We start from the raw sequence: 24734 nt of genomic DNA, 5'->3' as shown, positions 1-24734 counted from the left end.
GTCCATCCACAATCCTTTATTGTTCCACTTCCAGCATTTTCCAATCCTCGCTGTGATTCCGTGGCCACCCGGCCTCCATCCTCCAGGGGTTTCTGCTGGCCAGGGCCCAGTTCGAGAGCTCCCACTGCTCTCCTCACGGCACGACCTGGACGAGCTTGCGGGACCCAGAAGGCCAGCTCTGTGGGGACAGTCTGGTGGCAATCAGCTGCTTGGTGCGTCAGAGCCGGTCTGTTGAGCCAGCGTGCTCTGCGCCATTCGCAGCGCGCCTTCCTGGGTCCGGTTGCCTCCGATGAAGCCGCTGGCGTGCACGAAAACGCAGCCCGGGATGCCGCTGAGCTGGGAAAGCGCCTCGTCCCGGACTCCGCGCCACTCCTCCGGCAGGGACAGCCTGGCCAGGAGAGAAACCGAGCAAGGAGGAAAGAAGCGTGGCTGAGCTCAGAGCACTTGAGGCGCGTCCAAAGGCTCTCGACCTCCCTGGCACTCTCACCCGACCCAGCTCAGACACCGAGCTTGTCTGTACCCAGAAATAGTGTGAAATACCCAAGACACACAAGCGCTCTGATTTCCGTTTACATTAGGAGCAGGTTTAAGATGAACCCAAGCAAGCCCCACTTGGGCCTAGTTTACACAGTGTTTGTGCTCGTACAATTATGTCGTTTCGGGGCTTCCACTCCCAACCCCCGCTCCCTTCCCCTCACAGAGGCAGTGGCTTGTCTCTCCCTCACCCCATTGCTGGGGGCGGGGGCATGCAGGAAAAGATTGGGGGTGGGGCTCTGGGGGCTGAGGGTCTCACCGGTTCTGGAAGGTGTGGAGCCCGGCAGGGACGCACTGCACTCGCCACTGGCCGCTCTGATCTGCGTACAGGACGAACTTGATGGGTTTCTCCACCCCCAGCTCCGACTCCAGGCTGAAGAGATGCTCCTTCCAGGGGCAGCCGCCCTGGGAGAACACTAGGATCTCGCCACTGGGGTCCACCTGACAGGGGAGAGGGAGACATGGGACTCAGGAAGGGAGGGGAGCAGATAAGAGCTCCCGGGATGCTGGGCCATTACGACCACAATGGATTTGTGCCCTGGGCTGGGACTATTCCTAGCTCTGCCACTGATCTGTTGAGTGATCTTGGGCAAGTCACTTCCTCTCTCTGTGCCTCCGTTTCCCCACCAGTGTCTAGAGTCTCAGCTCTCTGGGCAAGTCCCTGACTCGGGGAAGCTCAGGCACAGTCCCTGACTGTGTGTCTGTGCAGTGCCTGGCCCAATGCGGCCCTGTCACTGCCCCAGGGAGGGAGTTGGGGTCGAAAGAAACCCACCTGCCCGTAAAAGCAGAGCCCCTGGAGTAGCCGGTGGGAATAGCTGCCAGGCATGTTCAGTGACCAGAGAAACGCAGGCAGGGGACATGCTGGGGGTCAGGACTCCTGGGTTCTATTCCCAGCTCACTGCGTGGCCTCAGGTAGGCTGCTGCCCCACTTCTGCAGAGTGGAAATTTATTGTGTGTGTGTGTGTCTCTCTCTCTCTCTTTGGTGGGCATCAACCTCAGTGGACATCACGTGCTTGGAGATCCTTGGAAGGGGTATGAATTATCCTTGGAAACCCAAGCTGGGCACTGGGCCAAGCCCGTCAACCAAATCTAGGCTCAACACCCCAGCCCAGCATACAGCCAACAGGACATTGATCAGCCTCTGCCACCCCAGGATCCCCCGAACTTGAGAATCCCCACGTGGGGAGGCCAGGGCTGGTCGCAGACCCCAGACCAAGAACCCCTGCGTGCTTGAAGATACCTTGAAGCGCTTCTGAATGGCTTCCTCCACCAGCACGCGAGCCGGCAGCCATGAGTGGTGGTAGTAATTGAGACGGTCCAGGAACTCCTGGCCCACCAGTTCCATCGCCTTCTTGAACCCGGCCTGGAGGAGAAACAAACCAGGGACGTTAGCTGCTCCTTCCCCAGCCCATAGGCACTGACTTTAATTTTTCCCTGTGGGAGGCTCCATCCCCGCTCCACCCAGAGGCCTCGCCCCACTCTGCCCCTTCCTCCAAAGCCCCGCCCCCTGCCTCTTCCCGCCCCTGCTCCACCCCCTCCCGAGGCCCCGCTCCCAGCCTCTTCCCTACCCCACTCCACCCCCTCCCCTGACTCTTCCCACCCCTGCTCCACCCTCTCCCCCGAGGCCCCGCCCGCCTGCTGCTCTCTGCCCTCCCTCTCCCCGCTGAACAGCTGTGGTTGGTGGGTGCTGAACACCCACAATTCTTTTCCCCAGGGGTGCTTGAGCCCCGGAGCACCCACAGATAGATAGGAGGTAGGGTCAGATAGATAGATAGATAGATAGGAGGTCGGCGCCTATGGTACAGCCCACCCCCTATCTAAGTCTATGCTCCCCTCCGTGTTTCCATGGTGCAGCCCACTTGGTACCTGTGCTTTCCCCTCCGCCCGCCCCCACGTGCCCACCTCCGTGTCCTGGTCCGTGTCATTCCAGCGGGGGTTGAGGTTGGCCACCCTGGTGCTGAGGTTGGTGGTCATGGCGTAGCGAGGCTCCCCGTCCCACTGGGCGATGCCGTTGTCGATGGCGTCGATCTCCTCCACAAAGTTCTCGTACAGCTGGGATGGGGGCAGAGGAGAGGATAAAACAGGTCCGGGGGGGGGGGGGGGCCACGGGGGCTCCTTGGCCTGCCCACCTCCCGATGGAGCCTCGTGGCGGATTCAGGCAGGTCACGAGCAGATCAGAGGCCCTAAAAACGGGCCCATCTGAGTCAGCGGCCACGGTGACCTGCTGGCTTCAGTGCCACAAAGAGGGTTAACTCTCGCCAGCCCTGCAGGTACCCAGACCAAGCCAGAGTCTGCTTTGGCTCAGGCAGAATTGCCAGCCCGGCTCCCCCTGCGGATCCTTTGTCGGCCGCCAAGATGCATGATGCAGAAAAGGACCCAGCTTGGCCTTCTGAGGCCACAAACTCTGCATTTCCAGCTACCAGCAGAAGGAGCAGCAAGGGCTGCTAGGAAAACGACCTGCCCCGAGGGGCTGAGACCATGAGCCTAGCTACGCCTTAGCTCTGTTTATACAGAAATGTGAGCTGGGCTTGGGAGGACAGCGCACCCACCGTAAACCACAGCAACTCCGGGCACGCGTGAGCAGGAAACCTTGTGCAGAGATTCTCCAGATTCCATCCAACCCCTCTATGGCTGCTAGGCAGGCCAGGCCCAAGAGCCCCTCCTGGGGGATCCCAGCAACACAGGGACCCCTCTATCCCAAAAGCAGGGACATCCCGCGTCAGGGCAGAGGCAAGGATGGGGCATCCTTACCCATCTGCAATTCTGAACCCCTGCCAAGTCCCATGGGTGCTTTTCAAGTTAGGACAGGCCGAGCCTGTACCAGGAGCTGAACTGGTCCCTGCAGCTTCTGAACAAGGCAGCAGCTACCTGCCTTCCCCTGTCACTGGGGTGCAGCTGGGATGAACACCCCCCCTCCCCCCAAGCCCACATCATGGTGGGAATCCGTGAATATGGACAGCGAGAGTGTGTCTAAAAAAAGCGGGTTTCCTGGGGAAGGTCAGGAGAAGAGGACTTTTTACAAAGGGAGCATCAGCCAGCTTTTAGAGCAAGGTGATGGCGCCAGGACTCCTGGGTTCCATTCCTAGGTCTGGGAGGGGAATGGGGTCTAACGGTCAGAGATGGAGGGGCTGGGGTTCTAATCCCACCTCTACGGGCGAGTCACCATTCCTGGGCAAGACACGTCCCTGCTCCGTGCCTCAGTTTCCCCAGCTATAAAACAAGGCTAAGGATACTAATCCACCACACAGGAGGCTGGTGAGGATCACTGCATCCATGTCTGCAAAGTGCTTTGAGATCCTCAGACAGGAGGGGCCAGAAAGGGGTACTGATTATGATTTTCCTAAGGAGGAAAACAGGCCTTTTTAGCCCTGGAGCGTGGGACACCCTGGTTAGTGCCCACCCACCCTGCCTCCCCACTTCCTACCTTATCGTACAGCGCTTGCACTATAGGATCCTCCTCCTTCAGCCCCAACAGACTGGCCAGGATCTGGGAGCCAAAATGGAAATACACCAGCCCCGCACTGCTCAGCTTGGTTTTCCAGGGCTTGTCGGGCCTCAGGCAGTGCATGGACTGTGCAAAGGACCTGCAAAAGGCAGGGAAGAATTAGCCCAAGTTCCTGAGGCCACCCCTCCTTCTTTAGTGTATTATACACCAAAATAACTTAAATACTAGCCATTGCTGTGCCCACTGCCTGAGCCCATTAGGGTGCGTCGACACTGCACTGTAAACCCAGATCGGGGGACCCAGGCTTGTGGACTCAGTGTTTCCAAGCTAGCGCTTGAGATCCACACTGCGTTGTAAACCAGGGCGTACAATGGCTGGACCTGGGTCTCAGAGCCATGCTAACCCATCCATACAGCACTACGCAGCCCTTCTGACTCAGGTCTGCGTCTGGAGCTGCGTCCACACTGCAAAATGACAGGGCTTGAATCCAATTTCGGTGGGACTTGAACTCAGACCTCCCTTCCCTTGCCGAGCTGGGTCCTAGGACCCGGGTGTTAGGGGGTTTATTCCTTCACCCACTTACTTCCCTAGTCCTTCTCGCATGAACAAAGAGCAACATTACCTGAAGTCCAAAGGTGCAAACAATTCAGTGTTTACTGGGATGAACTTCCAGCAAGCATGATTCCAGTTTCCTTCCTTAGTGTCCCCCTTCCCAGCTCTGACACCATAGAGCCTTACACCTGTGTCCCTGTTCCCATTCCTGCCCTTAGCTAAACATGATTCCAATTCCCCCTCCCCCATTCCCGGTTCCCATTTCCCCCTTTAGCAAAACATGATTCCAACTCCTCCCCCCCATTCTCCCCTCCCACACTTCCTGATTGAATGCAGACTATATAGTAAAACTTGAGCTCAGCTTAGCTATACCTTAACCAATCATTTTCCTGAAATTTAACTAACCAATCCTAACATATTGTAACATGATCATGTAACCAATTATATCCCACCACCTTAATTAGTTTACACCCAGCAAAATTAATTATACAGCAGACAGAAACAATCAGAGAATCAGACAGAGACCACGCAAATAAATAAGTGGGAACTATAATGACAAAACAATACAGAAGTGAGGATTTCACATCCCAGCTATTGATAAGTGAGTTCTTGCCAAACAGGATGCTCTCAAACTAAGTTTCCTTTTACATCTTCTAGGCACTTCCCTTTCTCTGGAGGCGACTGGCATGATCAGGACAGGATTGTATTCCTAACAGCCCAATAGCACCTTCTTTCAATGTGACCGTTCACTTCCCAGCTTATGGCTGCCTCTGCTGCTTAGCCAAAGGCCTTAGCCTAAGCACAGGGCGTCAGACTGTCACAGTGAGAGAAGGCCCTTACACTGGCAGACAGTGATTTTGATTCTTTTATACCTCTAGAACGAGCCACGTGATAAGAATACACCTACATTCTTAGAGTCTAGGCCTTTACAGACGGGCCTGAATATCTATATCCTGACACCGGGTCCAGAGGGTTTCCTGGCCCGAGTCAGTCAGATCTGTGTGTGGATGGTAGGAGGGTTTGGGCTCAAACCCGAGTCTGAGGCTGGGTTTACAATGCAGTGTAGATACACCCTTAGAGGGACAGGCCCAGGCCCCATGACCCAGTGAAAGTAAGGACACCTGGGTTCTACTAAGTTGCTTGGTGTAGGACCTTGGGCAAGTCACTAATTACCTGTATCCCAGGAGAGTCGAGATCAGGGACCCACTGCGCTAGGTGCTGCACAGACAGAGCGGGAGGGAAAAAGAGGCCCGGAGAATGGAAGGGACAAGCCTAAGGTCAGCGGCAGAGCCAGGAATAGAACCCAGGTGGCCTGAGTCCCAGCCCAGTGCCCTGTCCGCTAGTCCACTCCAATTCCCCTCCCCCTCTCTGTGCCTCAGTCTCCCCATTTATAAAGGGAGGCATGATGCTCCTGCCCTTTCCTTTGTAACATGCTTTCAGCCCCTGCAGTGGGAGGGGCCAGGCAGAGGCTGTGCATTTCCGCTCTCACCTCTGGTGATGATCGTACCGGTGTTTCTGAGGGTCGTACTCGCCACCCACGTCTACCACCACGTCGCACTTGGATAGCAGCTGGGGCTCCCGCGTCCGGACGATCTCCGCATCCTGGAGGGAGGGGGCACACAATGAAAGGTTCCCCTCCACAAGGCAGCTCAGTAGGGGAGTGAATTCAGTTCCACCCTGTGTTTATCAGCAGGGGCAGGGCTTGGACTCAGCAGTGGCCAGAGGCACCCAAGGGGGAAGGAACTGGGGCTTTCTGGGGCAGGAAAGATGATGGGAGGGATCCCTGTCCGTAGTCCCAGGGTGTGCTAGCCTCCAGAAGGGATGGGGGGCAGTGCCCGGGAGGGGAGCTGGAGGCTCTGGGAAAAGGAGAGAGCTGTCCAGGGTTTGAGGTCCCAGAAGAGGGGTGCCGGGTCCCAGGGCAAAGGGGACTGGGAATCCCAAGGGAAAGGGAGGGGTGCATGCCCCAATGCCAGCAGGAGGGGATGGAGGGGTGTCAAGGGACGGGAATGTTGGATCCCAGGACGACGAGAAGGGGAAGGGGTACCGGATGGGGGTCGTGCTCTCAGGAGGAAGTCCTGGTGTACGGTGGTCTTAGGTGGGGATGCCAGGAGTCCCGAGGGATAGGTGATCCTGGGGTGTATGGGAGGATTGGTATCCCAGTTGCGGGTCCCAATTCCTGGTGGGGAAGGGGCTGCGGGATAAGGGTACCAGCTCCTGGTGGGCAGAAGGGAGACTTCGGTGTAGGTCCCAGTTCCCAGGTGGGGGTCCCAGGGTGGAAACAGTTTTTTTTTTTCTTTTGGGGGGGGAGGGAGGAGTGTCCCAGGCTTCTTAGTTCCTGGGGGTGGTATCAGATGGTGGCCCAGGTCCCAGGAAGGCAGACTGGGGGAGGGTGGTTGTGGGGTCTTGGTTTTGGGGAAAGGTCCAGGGAGAAGGTTGTCTTGGGGGAGTGCTCGGGACTAGGAGTCTCAGTTTCGGGGGGGTGGGGGGGGAAGAGGGGAGGTGTATTGGGAAATGAGGGCCTTAGTTCCAGGGGGGCAGGGCAGGGAGGCCCCAGGGGATGTGGATCTCAGGTCCGGGGTGGGGGGAGGGGGGTCCTGATGTGGAGGAAGCAGGGTGTGGGGGAGCAGGATTCCAGGTCCTGGGGGGAGCTGGGTGGGGGTGGGTGGGATCCCAGGGAGCTGGGGGGGTCCTGGTGGGGGGGGCGGGATCCCATGTCCCAGGGGGGTCCCGGTCCGGAGGGAGTGGGGGGGGGGTGGTGGTCCAGGGCTGAGGGGTTGTAGGATCCCAGGTCCCGGGAGTCAGGGCTGGAGGGTCCCGAGGGATGGGGATCCCAGGTCCTGGGGGGAGCTGGATGAGATCCCAGGGGGCAGGGCTGGGGGGGTCCCGGTCTGGAGAGAGTTGGGGGGGGACAGGGCTGGGGGGTCACGGGATCCCAGGTCCCGGGGGTCAGGGCTGGGGGGACCCAGGGAATGTCCGAGGTCCTGGGGGGAGCTGTGTGGGGGTGGGTGGGATCCCAGGGGGCAGGGCTGGAGGGGTCCCGGTCCGGAGGGAGCTGGTGGGGGCAGGGCTGGGAGGGGGTTGGACGGGATCCCAGGTCCTGATCTGGAGGGAGCTGGGGGGCAGCGCTGGGGGAGTTCCCGGGGAGGGCGGGATCCCAGTCCGGAGGAAGCTGGGGGGGGCAGAGCTGGGGGATTCCTGGGGGGGCGGGATCTCAGATCCCGGGGGGGGGGCGGTCTGGAGGGAGCTGGAGGGGGTGCAGGGCTGGGGGGGTCCCGCTGGGGGGCAGGATCCCAGGTCGCAGGGGGGTCCCGGTCCGGAGGGAGCTGGGGGAGTAGGGCTGGGGGAGGGTCTCTGGGGGGGATCCCAGGTCCCGGGGGGTCCCGGGCCGGGGGGAGCCGGGGGGGGCAGGGCTGGGGGAGGGTCTCTGGGGGGGATCCCAGGTCCCGGGGGGTCCCGGGCCGGGGGGAGCCGGGGGGGGGCAGGGCTGGGGGAGGGTCTCTGGGGGGGATCCCAGGTCCCGGGGGGCAGGGCTGGGGGAGGGTCCCGGCGGGGTCCCGCACCCGGTACTGGGGCAGCAGCCGCAGCAGGTAGCAGGCCAGCGCCTCGTCGCAGTGGAAGGTGCCGCTGTGGGTGCCGATGCGCGGGGCCATGGCGCTACGGGGCCGCTGGGGGCCGGGGCCCGGCCTGGGGCGGGGTCGGGGTCGGAGCAGCAGCCGCAGCCGGGCCGCGCGCAGCCCGAACCCCATCCGCCGCCACTGCGCATGCCCCGCAGCGCTCCGAGCATGCGCGCCAAGGCCAAGGGAAGCCACTGCCTGCCCGGCCTCTGCCCTCACCTGCCATGTGCTCCCGGAGTGAGCCCGGCTGGCCCCCGGCGCTGGGTGGGTCGGTGGGAGCCTCTCAAGCAGCCGAGACCCGGACCTGGGTTCATGGAGTCCCAGGCTAGAAAGAAGGGACCGTTGTGATCATCAGCCTGGACAAGGCAGGCCAGAGAGCTCCCCCCCACTACTCCCTGGAGGCGACCTGTTAGAAAAACTTCCCCTCTGGCTTTAAACATGGTCAGTGATGGAGAATCCGTGGCAACCTTTGGTAAATTGTTCCAAGGGTTAATTGCGCTCACCCGTGGCTATTTCGTCTGCTCTACGTCATTATTAGTGTATTAGGTGCCCATTATAAATATTTGAGAGTAAAATAATTGAAGGAATGGGAGGAAAATTGCTACATATTAAGTGTTTAGCACCCCCAGGTCAGCGCCAGATTTAAGAGAGCTCAGCTGTTTGAGCACTTAAATAAGGGCCAAGTTCTCCAAAGGGTTCAGGACACCGCAGCTCCCCTTGCGACAGCAATGGGCAGATTTTCATAAAATCTCAGCTCGCGTGCACACAGCTCCTTAGAAACTCTGGCCCCTAGAGGTCAATGGGATGAACACTGATCAGCAGTCAGGGTTTCCAAGGAATAAGGCTTGCTTTTTTGTGTGTGTGGTCCCTGATTTTGAGACCAGAAGGAACCATTTATGATCACTTAGTGTCACCTGCATAACACAGGCCAGAGAGCCTCAGGCTGTTTGAGCCAGAGCATCTTTTAGAAAGACATCCAATCTTGATTTAAAGACTTCACTGATGGAGAATCCACCACTTCTGCAGGTAAATTTGTTCCAATGGCTAATTACTTGCTACTTAAGGGGTACACCTTATGTCTAGTCTAAACTTGTCTTGCTTCAGTTCCAAACCAGTGCATCTCATTATGCCTTTGTCTGCTAGATTGAAGAGCTCTCTGCTACTGCCAATCTCTTCCTCATGTAGACTGATCAAGTCACTGCTTAGGCAAATTGGATAAAGTAAGAGACTAAATAAGCTCCAAGGCAGGTTTTCCAGCCCGTTTTTGTTGCTCTCCTCTGAACTCCTTGCAATTTGTCAACATCCTTTTTGAAGTGTTGACAACAGAAGAGTATCTGATTTTTGTAACTTCTGAGATCCCGCTCCTGCAACTTAATCAAGTTTAATTTAATCCCATTTAATCAAGGCCTTAGTGAGAGAATCAGACAGTAGATGTTACATATTTGTTTTTTTTAGGAAGAGGTACAAAAGGTTGTGAACCTACCCAGGAGGGCACAGGACTTTTGCTGAGTGTGTGTGAAAGCGCGAGAGTATGCACAGAAGAGAGCAAGCAAGCAGAACACACAGAAACTGAGAAAAGACCAAAACAGAAAGAGGTGCAAAGGTAAAAAACAAGAAAGCCAAGCAGTAGCTGGTGAGCACAGTGACACCTTGGAGAAAACTAGAGCGCATGTTTTTGGGTCTGTTGGCTAAAGAGGCTAAGAAACTGCTCCCCTTGTTCCGAATGCAGGAGGAACCAAGGACAACTGGAGTTTACACATTCCCTATAAATAAACAAGACTGCATCAGAGAAAATACCAGCTCCATCAATTTCTACTGCCAACTGGAACAGCTGTAGGGCCCTGAATTTTGACTGGCTGATCAGTTCGGGGAAAAAAAAAAAAAAAAGAGGGCAACAATATCAGAGCTCATGAAACGCAACTGAAAAACGAGCTATTACTTGCAGTAAGACAATCCAACTCTCCGCTGTTTGAGCAAAAGTCATTGTGGCAAATTTGCTACATACCCCTGTAAAAGCCATTTGGTTACATTCTGCCTCCTTTTATTCATGGTGTACTTTACCCAGCAAGTGCTTGGGCAGGTTGCAGAATTAGGTACCATGCTATGGGAGCAAGGCCTCGTCGTTGCACCAATTTAAACTTGTGTGGATGCTCAGATTTAACCCTGGCTTTAGCTTGAATAAGTAAGGAATCAGTTGACTGGAGCTATATAAGCCAGGCTTGAAATCAAATGAGCACAGCTACACAGGGTTTTGCACTTTTAAGGGATCAAAAACCCTACACCTTTAGTTAAACTGATACAACTGTGTGTGGAGACCAGAACTAGTTCCCCCTAGCTGTACAGGCGGTGAGAGGTGGCAGAAAGACACTGTCTGTAGTGTTGTTGGAGAAGGGCCAGAAGTATAAAGCATGGAATCACTGTCTGCTTAAAAAGTCCCATAAAGATTCAAACCAGCCCCACTGAAATGAGCTTTTCACAACATCATACATTTTATTGATAAGGCAACAGCGTAGTACAAATATGAAACAGCATCCAACTTCCTTTGTCATAGCATTAAAGCTTTGAAGTTGGGTTCACATTAATACACATGTATTCCAGCTTCTCTTTTTTGCCAATTAGGAAAAGCTCAAGGCATACCAGGGAGGGGGGGGGGAAAAGGAAGAGACAGCAGCTGCCTCTATTCTTCATCACTATAATTAAAATAGATTTCTTTTAAATCTTTATTTATAAAGTGCATTGCCTTACAGTTTGTATTACACAAGGCAACAAAACAGAGAGCTGTGTTTCACATTCAGAAATTTCACCTAAGTACTGTACACACTTGGTTTACATGCACAAATGGAAAGAAAAAAATCATGCTTCTATCAGTTCAAAAGAGCAGCTTTGAATGATTTAAACACTTTGTTTAAAATCCAATTTACAATAAAACATTTCCACTATATTAAATAGTTATTTACATTTTGACACTAAATTACTCAACAAAATTTGGCACAATCATTCTGTAGATCTATAACTTACGTTTTTGTTGACAGGATCAATATTAAAAACAACCACCCCCACCGCCACCTTTCCCCACCACCGTAAAGAAATGTTTTCTTTTAACTAAGCCATTTATAGAATATAAAAAATCAGACCTCCCTATTATCACCTGGTTGTCTATATGTTCAGTTTCTCCAGTCAAACATTTACTTTAGTGCTAGTTTTCCCCAGGGGTGGTTCTTCCCTGGTGTGTGCAATGGTTTTAGGAAAGAAAAGGTGAGGTCAGGCAAACAGTCTAGAACAGCAAGACACGAAGGGAGATATTCAGCATGCCCCCTTTGGGCATTAGCTGCCCTTTCCCGGCACAGCAATGCCCTGGCGACTGATGGTGCAAAGCTGGAGTTATTTGGGTAAAATACACCTGGAGCTGCTCAAAACACTTAGTCATGAGGGTCAAGGCTTTTTATTTGTTTTTTTAAAAATTAAGCTCTGACATTCTATTTTACTTGCAAGTTATAGGGTATATTGAGCTTTGGCGGAAGGAGAACGCAAAGGGGGCGTGTGCATTTTCAAAATGCACAGGTTTCATTAGAGCCAGCCCAAAAAAACCCAAAAACTTTTTTGTAACAAAAGTGGGGTATTTTTAGGTCAAAAATGTGTTATTAAAGAGATTGAGAATGTTTAGCAAGACATTGGACATTCTTCCATGTATCATTTTCTGGGTTAGAAAAAAATAAATGTTACAAAAGCCTAATTCTTCAAAAGTTTTGAAAACCTGAGGAGTTTCAAAGTAATAGCCAGGATTTTTTTCTTCCATTCTCCACCCAGCTCCCCTTTCCGCATTAGAGACACTGAAACAGAACTGCTCCAAGTCTAACCGAAGGGAACTTCTATGCAGCGTTTGTGCGGGATGCCCCTAAGGAGCTGTGGTTCTCCCTAAGGATGGGTTAGGATTGCTAGAGCACTGTAGTGCTATAGTATTGGGAAGCCTCCCTCTTTGATAAAGGCTCCTTTACGGAGAGAAAGCTCCCATCAGTCAAAGATTTTCTCTAATGATGCCTGCTTCACAGTTTAGCGAATGGAACAAATACGTACACCCAGGGGTCTCCAATCATTTATAGTGCTCTAGTTAAGCATGGTACTGTACTATGGGTCAAATGCGACAGCAAGAGTCCCTGCCCTGATAAGCTGACAGTCTAAAGGCACAAATGGGTACAATACAGGGTAAACGCCAAGAAGGGTGAGGTAACTACAGCTGGAACACTTCCCCACAACAACTGGCTTTGAGGAGATGAGAGGGAAGCATTGATTGGGTGGGCTGGTCATGGCAACAAGGCACAATGCCAAAAGCGAGGGAAAGATGGAATGGCAGGGCCAGGGGAAGCTTGGAGGGTGCATTAAGGGAGGTTAAAGGGAAAACAGCAGAGGAGATTTAAGCATGGGGCTGTGCAGAGATCTGAATGGGGAGATGAGGAACTTGGGAGGAAGCCAGTGAAGGAATTGGTGAAAGGGACAGTTGTCTTGGCAGCGGGATATTGAGTAGTCTTCCATCCCATCTGGCACCATCCTGTCCAGTAGCTGGTGAAGAGAAGGTTTTTATCCCCCTCCAGAACAGGAGACTGCCATGTCATTTGGTTTCCAAAAGGATACGCACAGAAGGAGCAAGCCAAAGTGAGAGGAGGAGGGGGCTTGGAATCAGGGTATGGCTGGTTGAGAATTTTCTGAAGCAGTTTTTCCAAAGAAAATTGTTTGTTTTTTTTTTACCACGAAATTTCATGTTTGCATCCTGGGGGAAATTTCAACTCTTCTGTGGTCAAACACTTCTTTGGATTTTTGAGGAAGAGCCAAAATTTTCCATGGGGAAATTTAAACAATTTTTTAAAAAAAAATCAAAAACTTCAGCACCCCTTCCTCCAGTTTTCCAACCAGCTCTGAGTCAGAGACAGGATTTAAGGAGAAGCTTGAAAGCAGAGGAAGAAAAGGGACAACTGACCCAAGGGATGCGGGGTGAAGAGTGCTAATTTTGCTTTAGAAGAAAACTAGCAGGGCTGAGGCAAGACACACTGAAGGACAAGTAGAGTCATTTGAGAAGGCAGAGAACAGAGTTGAGGCAGCAAAGAGCAAGTCCTCACGGGGGCTGGATTTTCTCCAGACACACAGAGTGAGCAGGTCCAAGGAGACAGCCAGAGTTGGGGGTTGGAGCGGGGCGGGGGGTAGGACTGAGGAGCAGAACTGGGCAGCTTGCAAGACACACACACACACACACACGCGGGGGGCGTGGGTGGGTTGGGGTTTACACACATACCATGACATCAACCAACGGGAAAATCAACTGAGGTTAAAAGACCCACTACACAAGCGTACAGATATATTTGATACAGCAACAAGGTATCTATATTTAAGGCACCGATTTCAAACAAAGGTGACGCATGCATCCAATGAAGTGAGCTGTAGCTCACGAAAGCTTATGCTCAAATAAATTGGTTAGTCTCTGAGGTGCCTCAAGTACTCCTTTTCTTTTTGCGAATACAGACTAACACGGCTGCTACTCTGAAAACTATATTAAAGAACACAGTGATCTTCTCCGAGGAGGGGGAACTGCCTTCCCACGGCTTCTCAGACAAGTGCAGAGACCAAGGAGGAGATCAATTCCTTGGATCTGAGTGAGCGATATTTCAGATTGGCGAGACTCAGGAACGCAGATAGGGAAAAGGTTAACTGTGCTGTACATAAGCTCAAGGCACTTAACGCTTACAAAGGAGCGGCTTTCATTCTTACTGTGCTAGCGACACCAAGTGGACACAAGAGAGATTCGCAAAAAGAAAGGGAGGACTTGTGGCACCTTAGAGAGACTCTCAAATTTATTTGAGCATAAGCTTTCGTGAGCTACAGCTCACTTCTCGAAAGCTTATGCGCAAATAAATTTGTGAGTCTCTAAGGTGCCACAAGTCCTCCCTTTCTTTTTGCGAATACAGACTAACATGGCTGCTCCTCTGAAACAAGAGTTTCTTATTTCCCAGAATATCTCCAGGGATATACTTATCATTCTTACAGCCTTTTTCTACCCTGATGGGAGGAATTATTTTGGTTTCCCTTTGAAGATTCTATCTAGAGGCTTAAACATCTGCATTTCACAATGTGGTGTCCCAGCATACCCTTCTCCCTGCTCTCATACCTCTGTGCTGTGCAGACACACACTTGAACTATGCACATTTTAAATGACATTCAAATACTGAGATGCCTAAAAAGCAGATGACATGCCGGGTCTCTCTGCCAGTCTCAACTCAGCTTTCTGGAAAGTTTACTCAGTAATGAGGTTTTCCTATTTATATTTAATCACGTTGTTTTATTAAACATCATTATTTAGGGCTCCCTCTTGAAGAGCTGTGGCAGTGAGCACAGCGGAGACAGTTGGCATTTCAGGCATAAGTCAATACACAGGAATCAGAGAAAAAGCATAATTTAAAAAAGAGAAATACCGTGATTTCACATAACCCCCAAGAATATATTTGTGGAATCCCGGCTCTCTGAAGTCACCAGTTAGTGAGTTACTGCAGGCCGAGTTCCTTCCAGAATTATGAAATAATTCTTTTTTTTTTTTTTTTTTTTTTTAAAAGGAAACATTTCTTCTTATTCCAAATCTCACAACCTGGGGGAATGCACTCTCCTACAATAAGTGCTTGGAAGTTTTGGCATATGGAATAAACGGTTTTAACACGAAAGGCCACTGGCAACTGCCTGAGAGCAGTAGAGGGTCAACCAAAGTGCAACACAAATCTTCCCACATTAGTGCAAGAGACAGAGAAAGCAACACCATTGCCATGCGGCAGCCACTTGACAGAGGAGCATGAACACAGAACTTCAAAGCCCAATTCTGATTCTTTAGCATTAGGAAAACGAGCAACTTGTTTACAAAGGCGGTGGTGGCAGCTAAAGGTGCACATTAGCAGATGGAAAGTAATTTTCATAGTACACAAAACAGAAGCCGACCCCAAATATCCTCTGCACACCCAACGACTGACACACAAGGGACTGAACTAGAGGGATTTTCTTTGCTCTTGCGTCATTTGGTTTTCCTTGGTTGGCAGATTTTTCTACAATTTTTTTTGCCCTCTTAATAGCGCTTGACCTGCCACTGTTGGAGGCCCCAGAGTGGATACATGTTTCTCTCCAAAATGGATGCTATCACTGGCCGCTGTGATTTCATATGTTTGCACAGGGCCTAGCACAATGGGACCCCTGACACAATAGAGTCTGTGTCCTGTAGTGCATTGAAAGCAGGACTCCTACGTAGCACAGGAAAACTCTGGAGAACTCAGGATGAAAGACTGGGTTCATCTCAGGCCCTTAATTGACGGTGATGCAATGCTATGCACAGCTTATTGACTGCTTTTCCTCTTCCTTAGTTCTAAGAAACCAGGACTCCTCCCGTAAAGACTGAAATCTTGCTGCAACCAGAACATTTCAGGGTAGGAAGACGTGAGGTTAATCCTTCCCCGCTTAATTCTTACTGAGTTATCCCAAGATGTTGCACATTTAACAGGCTTGGCAAGAAATCTGTTCAGACGCTATTTGATAACTGTCCAGCAGACCCAAAGGCCCAGAAACCACCCCACTGGCCACCCCACAGGCTGAAAGGGTTTGTTCCTAACTGATTATCTGAGGTCTCACCTCGACACTTGGCAACATCAACATTGAAACAAAAATGGTACAGCATGTTGATTAGCATGGATTTTCGTGCTTTTAGCTATCCATCCTGGGAGCCCAAGAGACAGTCTTCAGTCTATCACAGATCAAGGGTGAAACAGGCAAAGACCACTTCCAGTCTGGCTACACCTCTCAGAGCAACCCAAGAGACTAGTAACCTTACAAATATCCCATTCATTTCTGTCGCATTAACAGGGGGACAGACCACAACGTGCCATTGCTTCGGAGATCTTCAGCTTCTACACAGCGGGCAAATGGAGATTTCTCTCAGAGATACAGGAATTGTTCTCCCCTAAGTGCATTGCCCTATTTATTTTGAGACTAAGATATTTCTGTACTTTGCAGCCAGTGTTGGAGGAGGTGGGTGCATATGCTGGGATCATTCAGCTGGCTCTGGGGTGGAATGAGCCAGCAACTGTGCACCAACAGCACTTGGGCAACAGGCTTTGGGAAGGGATAGGAGGAGTAACTAGAGAACTGTTCTCTCTCCACAGACAGCATTAGGGGTTCATTGAAGCCCTGAGTTCCAAGCTCACCCATGAAATCTCCGTCATTTCCTCCCAACTAGTGGCCTGACTTTTCAGTTTTTACTTTGTAAAACAAGCCAAAAAAGTGGTGGTTTCAAGAAGGCCTCAGTCTGAAGGCAGCCTTGAAACAGCCATAAAGGGATATGTGAGCTGGTTACAGAAGGAAGGCAAGTGGAAAAGCCACTCGCTGGGGAAAAAAAAAAGCAGCGTAGCTGGGTTGGCTGCCGCTCTGCAGCAAGCCAACTCAGGTGACTGAAGATGTGCAGAAAACGCAGTCCTCTCCAGTAGTGTGAAACTAAACTGGGTCTATATACAAACCCTGGTTAAGGGTCACACCCCTCCCGCTCACCAGGCTGACTTATCCCTTTCTTTCTCGGTGCGCTGTCCTGCATCTGAAGTCAGGAGATTTCATTGCCAAAAACCTCCAGAACCAGCGGGGTGAGCTGCATGCTGTGCTCTGGCTTGAAGGAAAGGCAGCGGTACTGTTTGGAATGCTCCTCATTCAGGCTCCGCAGGTCTGCCAGCTTCTGGATCATCTTGGCATAGAGTAAGCGGTTGCCTGGGGGAGGGTGTTTGCACAGAATGTAGGTCTGCAGGACCTCGGAAAGGCGGTCTTGGAGGGACTCCACCAGAGAAGTGTCCTGCACGCCAGGGCGGTCTAGAAATCAAAGCAAACAATTCAGGTCATGGGAAGGGTTTAGCTGATTAGTACTGTCGGGATGGTCTAAGCATAATCCTGCTCAGTGTGGGGGGACGACCCCTTCCAGCTCGACATTTCCATGATTTCTTGCTATCGCCGCTTGTTTATTTAAAAGGATTCAGGAAGTACACCTATGCCAGGCTCTAGGTGCCCGATCGTTACTGCCACGTGTCAGACACAGCTGCACTACATCATAATTTCAACAGAAACAAACAGCCAGACACCCACTGAAAACTCCTTTCCCCTCCCTCAGTTAGGAACGTCAGAGGTTTTTGGCAGCATGCCACTAAATCGGGTGCTATTTCAGACCACGGAGGGGAGCAAGTTCCAGGATCACAGATCCCTCACAGGGATCTCCCTGTCAGCTGCCCCCTCTCTTTTACAAGATGGGGAACCAGCTCAGGTACCAGCGCAGATCCAAGAGCACTGGTGTCATACGCCCAGTGAGATGCTCCACTCAATAAGCGAGTCACTGTTCTGCACTGGCATCAGTCTCCGAATGGTTTTAAGGTGTAGCCCCACACACAGCACCTTGGCAACCCATGTTTGATTCCAAGTCTCTTGCTCCCTGGCTCGGCAGTGGCTGTGAGGGCTGCGGTGCCTTCCCTGGGCTTGGATCAGGGTCTTATAGATGGCTAGTGGTTAGCTTTGTAGGCCCTGGCTGAGGGGGGCAGCCCCACTTCCACAGTACAGATAAAGGCAGCTCATAGATTATTGGCTCTGAGCATGGAACATGCAGCCAGACACCAAGTTTCTCTTACCAGGGGAGAGGATGCAGATGCCCATCAGGAGCACATGCTCCTCTTCGTGAAGGTTCAACTTCTTTAAGCCAATCTGAAATTTCACAAGTGGTTCTAGCAGTTCTAGGCTGTGACCAGCTAAAAGACAAAACAGAGAACACCCTCCAGAACAGTCTTTCTATCTCCAGGAATTCGGATCTCCTAAAAGTCAACTGCTAAGTGAAAACAAAGGCAGAGATATCAAGTTTCAGAGTAACAGCCGTGTCAGTCGGTATTCGCAAAAAGAACAGGAGGACTTGTGGCACCTTAGAGACTAACCAATTTATCTGAGCGTGAGCTTTCGTGAGCTACAGCTCACTTCATCGGATGCATACTGTGGAAAGTGTAGAAGATCTTTTTATACACACAAAGCAGAGTGGGGTGGGGGGAGGTATTTTTTCATGCTTTGTGTGTATAAAAAGATCTTCTACACATTCCACGGTATGCATCCGATGAAGTGAGCTGTAGCTCACGAAAGCTTATGCTCAAATAAATTGGTTAGTCTCTAAGGTGCTGGAGATATCAAGGATATCTGCAACCAGGTCCCTTCAACTCAGAGAGTTTGGTCAGTGGGAGAGGAGATAATAAGTGGTTGAAATGGATCAGTTCCAAACTCTAGTTCTCATGAAGCAATTAAGCGTTTGTCACACAGCTCTAATTACACCTGAGTGTTGCTACTCTAATCATGGGACCCCCTCCCACAGCTTTATCAATGCACCTCATTCCAGACCTACAACCCTCCCTATATGGAGACTTGCTAAATGGTAAGACTTTGGAGCAGGGACCTTGTCTTTATATCATTTAAAGCATCTTAGCATGCTGCTGGTGCTATGCCCATTAAAAGCAAATAATTTTAGGAGCTAGGAGAAGGAATCATTGGCACTTGAGGATCTTGGAAAGCTCAGCACTCTGATTCCTAGTTAGCTGATCTGCAAAAGGAGAGTGTGTGGGTTTACAACAGTGGTAAACAGTCATTTTATTCAAGTGTCACATTTGCATACACACTGGCTCAACTTTCGATAGGATTTTTGCAAATAGATAATTTCCAAGTATTTACTACTGTAACAGTAGCAGGTTGTTTTAAGCCAGCTTCTCTTGAAACAGGAATCTCCCGAGTGTGGTAAACAAATGACAGCAGCAGGGACTACGTTGCTGGAAGCTCAGATTTCAAGACCAGATTGATCTGGGGTAAGTGGCTGGTCTCTTGGGACTGGGAGCAACCTGATGTGGTGTGATTTTTGGTTTAAGAGATTTTTTTATCACGAAGTTCGGTTTGCCTGAGTGGCAGGATAGGCTGGAGAGTCTGAGGGGCTGTCTGTGACTCCATGGTAAGACTGACACAGTGATCCAGGAGTTCACGTTTGTTACTGGCTTGGTGAAAGCTAATCATAGAACACAGCACTGGTTTGGAGAGTTTGCCCTGAGGTAAACACTCATAGCCGTGAGCCACTCCAGACAGCGTGACAAAGACTTCATTGGATAGACTAAGGATCCCTCTATCAGATATATTCTCTTTGCATAGGTACTTCTAGACTAGCGGTTCTCAAACTGTGGGTCGGGACCCCAAAGTGGGTCACGACTAAGTTTTAATGGGGTTGCCAGGGCTGGCTTAGACTTGTTGAGGCCTGGTGCCAAAGCCCAAGAGCTTCAGCCCTGGGCGGCAAGGTTCAGGTTAGAGGACCTTTCCCTGGGGCTGAAGCCTTTGGGCTTTGGTTTTGCCCCCCTGGCCCACACCACTTCCCGCAGCTCCCATTGGCTGGGAACGGCAAACCATAGCCACTGGGAGCTATGGGCGGCTGTGCAAATGTAAACAAACTGTCTGGTGGCCCGCCAGAGGATTACCCTGATGGGCTGCATGCGGCCAATGGGCCGCAGGTTGCCCACCACTGTTCTAATGGGTATTATTTTCAGATGACTAGTTAGGCTGTTAAATGTACATGCCCCATGGGGCTCAAGCACAATGTAAGGGATGTGAGGGCCTTGTGCTGGGGCTCTGGTCAGGAATGAATTACATGCCAGTACCCAATCCCAGCTAACATCACCTTAACTTTGCATTCCTTGAATTGGTGTGGATCTCAATTTGCATCCCCAAAGTGGTATTAAATTATAGTAAATGCAAAAATCTATGTTAAGGTTGGGGAAATCAGATTCAGACAAATTTATTAACCTTCAACAAGCAACAAAGCTGCCATGGGACCCATGCTGTACTTTGGTTACAGGGGTAGCCAGAGATAATTTACCTTGGGTAACGTCATTGATTTGGTACTTGAATTCATTGCCTCCACATGACCATGCCATATCCTCCAAGGAAAACGACTGGTTTGAACGAAGCATAATAATTTCAATGGCGCTGGACTTCAGTAAGGCAATCTGGTCCTCCGCCGTCAGATCCCTGAACATTGGAAGGGAGGGGGAGACAATCAGTGAGACTTCAAGTAAATCTAACACCAACCCTCCAGTTAGATTGGCAATGGACCTGCAACCAAATGCCAGCCATATAGGTAATGTCTTCTGGCTCACCGCCAAAAGCAGCCCTTTTGGACTACAGAAATACAGAAGTAGAATAAAACCCAAAATTCCCTCTGGTGGCTCGTTTGGAAATTAAATGAACTGAAACTGCAGTAAAAAGATACTGCAGTTCACCCAGGATGAAATGCTTAAGGGAGTTAGAGTTGGGAAAAGGGACCTTGTATAGCTTTTTTTGTAACTTGGAATTAGTCTCTCTCACTTGCAATATCCCCTTAGAATCTTGAAAAATAACAGCTTCCCCTACTGTCATTCCTATTTGAAAAGCTGGTATTTCCCTGTGTTTCTAACAGAAATGATGACACCAGGGTACCATCTTTTAAAAAATTGTGTGTGTTGCAGTAGCACCTACGAGCCCTGGTCACAGACCAGGAGCGCATTGTGCTAGGAGCGATACAGAAGCAGAACCAAAAGGCAGTCCCTGCTTAAAGAGACTTATTTCCTTGATAATGCACTAGCTCTGACAACAAGCATGCATAGGTCTCGAACAGCGTTTGTCCTATGATTAACCTAGAAAGCATTGTAGCCTAGTGGAGAGAGCGTGAACTGTAGCAGTCAGGAATCCTGTTGTGACATTCCCCAGGGTACAACTGGGACTATTGAACAGCTGTGTCCCCTCAACTCTCCAACCTGGAGTGCCTTTTACACTACTTTGCTGTGAAAGCAACCACTCCTGGTCTGCTCACACACAGCCTCCAACATGTACATAACTTCCAGGTATACGGTGAGTGCTACAGCCAGCCGCTCCTGAATTACGCTGCCAAGCAACACCAGCAAATTCCCAGTCCCAGATTTGCCCCCAGAAACGTGAGTCTCATACTGCCCAGCTCTCTACTGGACAATACAACCTCATATAAAGATAGTCATTTTTTAAATAGAAAATGATATGCACCAATCCTGTTATCTCAAATGGTATCTCAATCCAAACACACTGGTTTAGATCAAACAAGTTTATTAACTACAGAAGGATAGGTTTTCAGTGATTACAAGTAATGAGGCATAAAAGTCAGAAGTGTTTACAAGAAAATAAAAAGGTAAAATGCAAAGAATATTAATTTAAGTTAAATGAATTCAAAGCAAAGGTATCTCTCACCACTTGCTTCAGTAGTCTTACTGGCTGGATTTCTGTCAGCCAGGACCCCTCTCTCGCTCAGTGTTACTTTCCTTATCCTTCAGGTATTGATGCCATGGGCAGAGAGTAAAGGAGGAATAACTTGGAGTGTTTGTTCCCCATTCTTACACTTTTTCTTCTTTGAGAATCATCTCCAGCTGGGATTCAGGAGACAAAGTCTGTGGGGACTGGAACCTCCAGCTGTTTCTTTGCCAAGAACATAACAGCCATACTGGGTCACACCAAAGGTCCATCTAGCCCAGTATCCTGTCTTCAACAGTGGCCAATGCCAGGTGCTTCAGGGGAATGAACAGAACAAGTAATCATCAAGTGATCCATCCGCTGTCACCCATTCCCAGCTTCTGGTAAACAGAGGCTAGGGACACCATTCCTGTCCATCCTGGCTAAGAGCCATTGATGGCCCAATCCTCCATGAATTGATCTTTTTGAGCTGGGGCAACCAGATCTGCATGCAGTATTCAAGATGAGAGCGTACCATAAATTTACATAGAGGCAATATGGTATTTTCCTAATTAGTCCCAACATTTTGTTAGCTATTTTGATTGTCTCTGCACACTGAGTGGATGTTTTTTTTTGCAGAGAACTATCCACAAAGACTCCAGGATCTCTTTCTTGAGTGGTAACAGCTAATTTAGACCTACCATTTTATATATATCCTTCGGATTATGTTTTGCAATGTGCATTACTTGAAATTCAGTGTTGATAAATGCAATCTGCCATTTTGTTGCCCAGTCACCAAGTTTTGTGAGATCCCTTTGTAACTCTTCGCAGTCTGCTTTGGACTTAACGATCTTGAGTAGTTTTGTATCATCTGCAAATTTGCCACCTGTTTACCCCTTTTCCCAGATCGTTTATTAATATCTTGAACAGTACTGGGTCCAAAATGTAAATTTCTCCCTTACACCCTTTTTCCTGCCACAGACTATCCAGGCGATAGTCTATTTGATTTCACTGACACCTGGCTGAAGTGTCAGTTTGCCTTTTGCCTCTGAGGAACTGGTTTTTGGCTGCTTTTCAGACTTTGGAACATGTCTCAGTACTATCATACAGTAGAATCTTTTACATACAATGTTGCCACACATATTTTACCAGGATAATAATAAGCAGCAAATTATGAGTTTTCAAATGACACCTCACAAGGCATATTTTGTGCATAATTTATCATAGTCTTGTAAAAGGGGTGAACATAAGGATACAGACTGTCACATCTGTGTTCTAATCCTGCTTCTAGCACTGACTTAGAATAATAGAATCATAGAAGATTAGGGTTGGAAGAGACCTCAGGAGGTCATCTAGTCCAATCCCCTGCTCAAAGCAGGACCAACCCCAACTAAATCATCCCAGCCAGGGCTTTGTAAAGCCTGACCTTAAAAACCTCTAAGGATGGAGATTCCACCACCTCCCTAGGTAACCCATTCCAGTGCTTCACCACTCTCCTAGTGAAACAGTGTTTCCTAATATCCAACCTAGACCTCTCCCACTGCAACTTGAGACCATTGCTCCTTGTTCTCTCATCTGCCACCACTGAGAACAGCCTAGCTCCATCCTCTTTGGAATCCCCCTTCAGGTAGTTGAAGGCTGCTATCAAATCCCGCCTCACTCTTCTCTTCTGCAGACTAAATAAGCCCAGTTCCCTCAGCCTTTCCTTGTAAGTTGTGCCTCAGACCCCTAATCATTTTTGTTGTCCTCCGCTGGACTCTCTCCAATTTGTCCACATCCTTTCTAGAGTGGGGGCCCCAAAACTGGACACAATACTCCAGATGTGGCCTCATCAGTGCTGAATAGAGGGGAATAATCACTTCCCTCGATCTGCTGGCAATGCTCCTACTAATGCAGCCCAATATGCTATTAGCCTTCTTGGCAAAAAGGGCACACTGTTGACTCATACCCAGCTTCTCCACTGTAATCCCCAGATCCTTTTCTGCAGAACTACTGCATAGCCAGTAGGTCCCCAGCCTGTAGCACTTCATGGGATTCTTCCATTCTAAGTGCAGGACTCTGCACTTGTCCTTGTTGAACCTCATCAGATTTCTTTTGGCCCAATCCTCTTATTTGTCTAGGTCCCTCTGGATCCTATCCCTACCCTCCAGTGTATCTGCCTCTCTCCCCAGCTTAGTGTCATCCACAAACTTGCTGAGGGTGCAATCCAAGCCATCCTCCCAGGTCTTTAATGAAGATGTTGAACAAAACCGTACTATGTTACCTTGGGGTCTCTTACTTCCACTGCATAATGGGAAATAAGGAAATCAGTTTACCACATTGAGGTGCTATGGTATCAAAATAAAGCATTGCTGATGGATACTGTGGTGATGCACACCAGAGAGAGGCCTAAGAGCCTCACAAACACAAATTTAACATTACCAGTGATGGAACCAATGCTTTCACTGATTTTCCCATAGTAACGGTCAGATCTTTTTGCTCATTAGGGTGTCCGATGACTTATCCATCTAACATCTACTCTCTGGCTCCCAAATTAACTAACATTTGCTTATGTTAAACTGTATCTGCTGGCCCAACCACCTTCACTATCCACATCTAGATACTATAGTAACCCTCAATTCCTACTCGCATCCTGGGCTCAGAAATTGAGTGGGCAGAAGAAGTTTCCAACTCTGAGTTGCTGAACCTTGAGTTGACATCTTGCAAAAGAATCCCACTAGTGAGCAAAAGCGAGAAGTACAAGCAGAAAGCAAATAAGAAGAGTTCTTTTGGATGTGAGGAGCCAGATTCTGATTTCATTTGTGTCAATGGATTATCTACAATGGATTTACTCTGTCTTTACACCAGTGTAACAAATCAGAATTTAATAGAGGGCACAAATATACTGGTGTAAACTTGAAAAATAAAAGGCAAATTTGGCTTTACCAAGAGAGCAGCACACATCAGGGATCGAACTCAAATCCATGGTTAGCTTCCAGACCAATAATCAGCCCGCCATCTGTACTAGATGAAAGTGATCAGAGAATAGCAGAGGCTGTTCCTGGAATTCTCAGAAACACAGAACCTTTGTTCTGTTCTTTGAAACTGAAAGACACTGCCGTCTGAGTAAGCTTTTAGATTTGAGTGCTTTAGTTATTCTTCCTGGGAGCTCTTGAGAAGTCCTCATCCTATCGCCGCTCAGCGCTGAACTTGGCAGAAGCCACTTCCAATCCAGAGCAATCCACAAAACACCACACGCCTTCTATGACTCATCATCATGCTAAGATTATAGAATGCTTTACAGAGTGATTTGTAAACTT

The 24734-nt window shown here is 49.9% G+C and overlaps 2 protein-coding genes across 3 annotated transcripts in view; both read right to left on the bottom strand.

Moving 5' to 3' along the window:
* Nucleotide 1: 1 nt before the first annotated feature.
* On the bottom strand, nt 2–8287 carry MYG1 (MYG1 exonuclease). Of its 2 annotated transcripts, none has more exons than XM_084610271.1 (7): nt 8092–8287; nt 6021–6133; nt 3959–4118; nt 2437–2586; nt 1775–1897; nt 794–975; nt 2–388 (listed from the first exon to the last, which is right to left on the bottom strand). In XM_084610271.1, exons 1-7 carry the CDS (start codon nt 8275–8277, stop codon nt 202–204), a joined length of 1101 nt encoding a protein of 366 aa, XP_084466397.1. In that variant the 5' UTR covers nt 8278–8287; the 3' UTR covers nt 2–201. The 2 variants fall into 2 exon arrangements, with proteins under 2 accessions (XP_084466397.1, XP_084466398.1); XM_084610272.1 differs by having other exon boundaries at nt 6039–6133.
* A 2323-nt stretch (nt 8288–10610) lies between these two features.
* The window catches only part of VDR (vitamin D receptor), a 122282-nt gene continuing 108158 nt past the window's right edge, over nt 10611–24734 (bottom strand). The window contains exons 9-11 of the mRNA XM_084610076.1: nt 20078–20229; nt 17820–17936; nt 10611–17016 (exon numbers count right to left, since the gene is read on the bottom strand). Of these exons, the coding sequence (XP_084466202.1) occupies nt 16757–17016; nt 17820–17936; nt 20078–20229 (529 nt within the window). The 3' untranslated portion in view covers nt 10611–16756. The remainder of the gene's footprint in view (nt 17017–17819; nt 17937–20077; nt 20230–24734) is intronic.

Source organism: Lepidochelys olivacea (assembly GCF_965140295.1).
Source record: "Lepidochelys olivacea isolate rLepOli2 genome assembly, chromosome: 20".
Classification (NCBI taxonomy): domain Eukaryota; kingdom Metazoa; phylum Chordata; order Testudines; family Cheloniidae; genus Lepidochelys; species Lepidochelys olivacea.
This window is presented reverse-complemented; position numbering and strand designations above follow the sequence as displayed.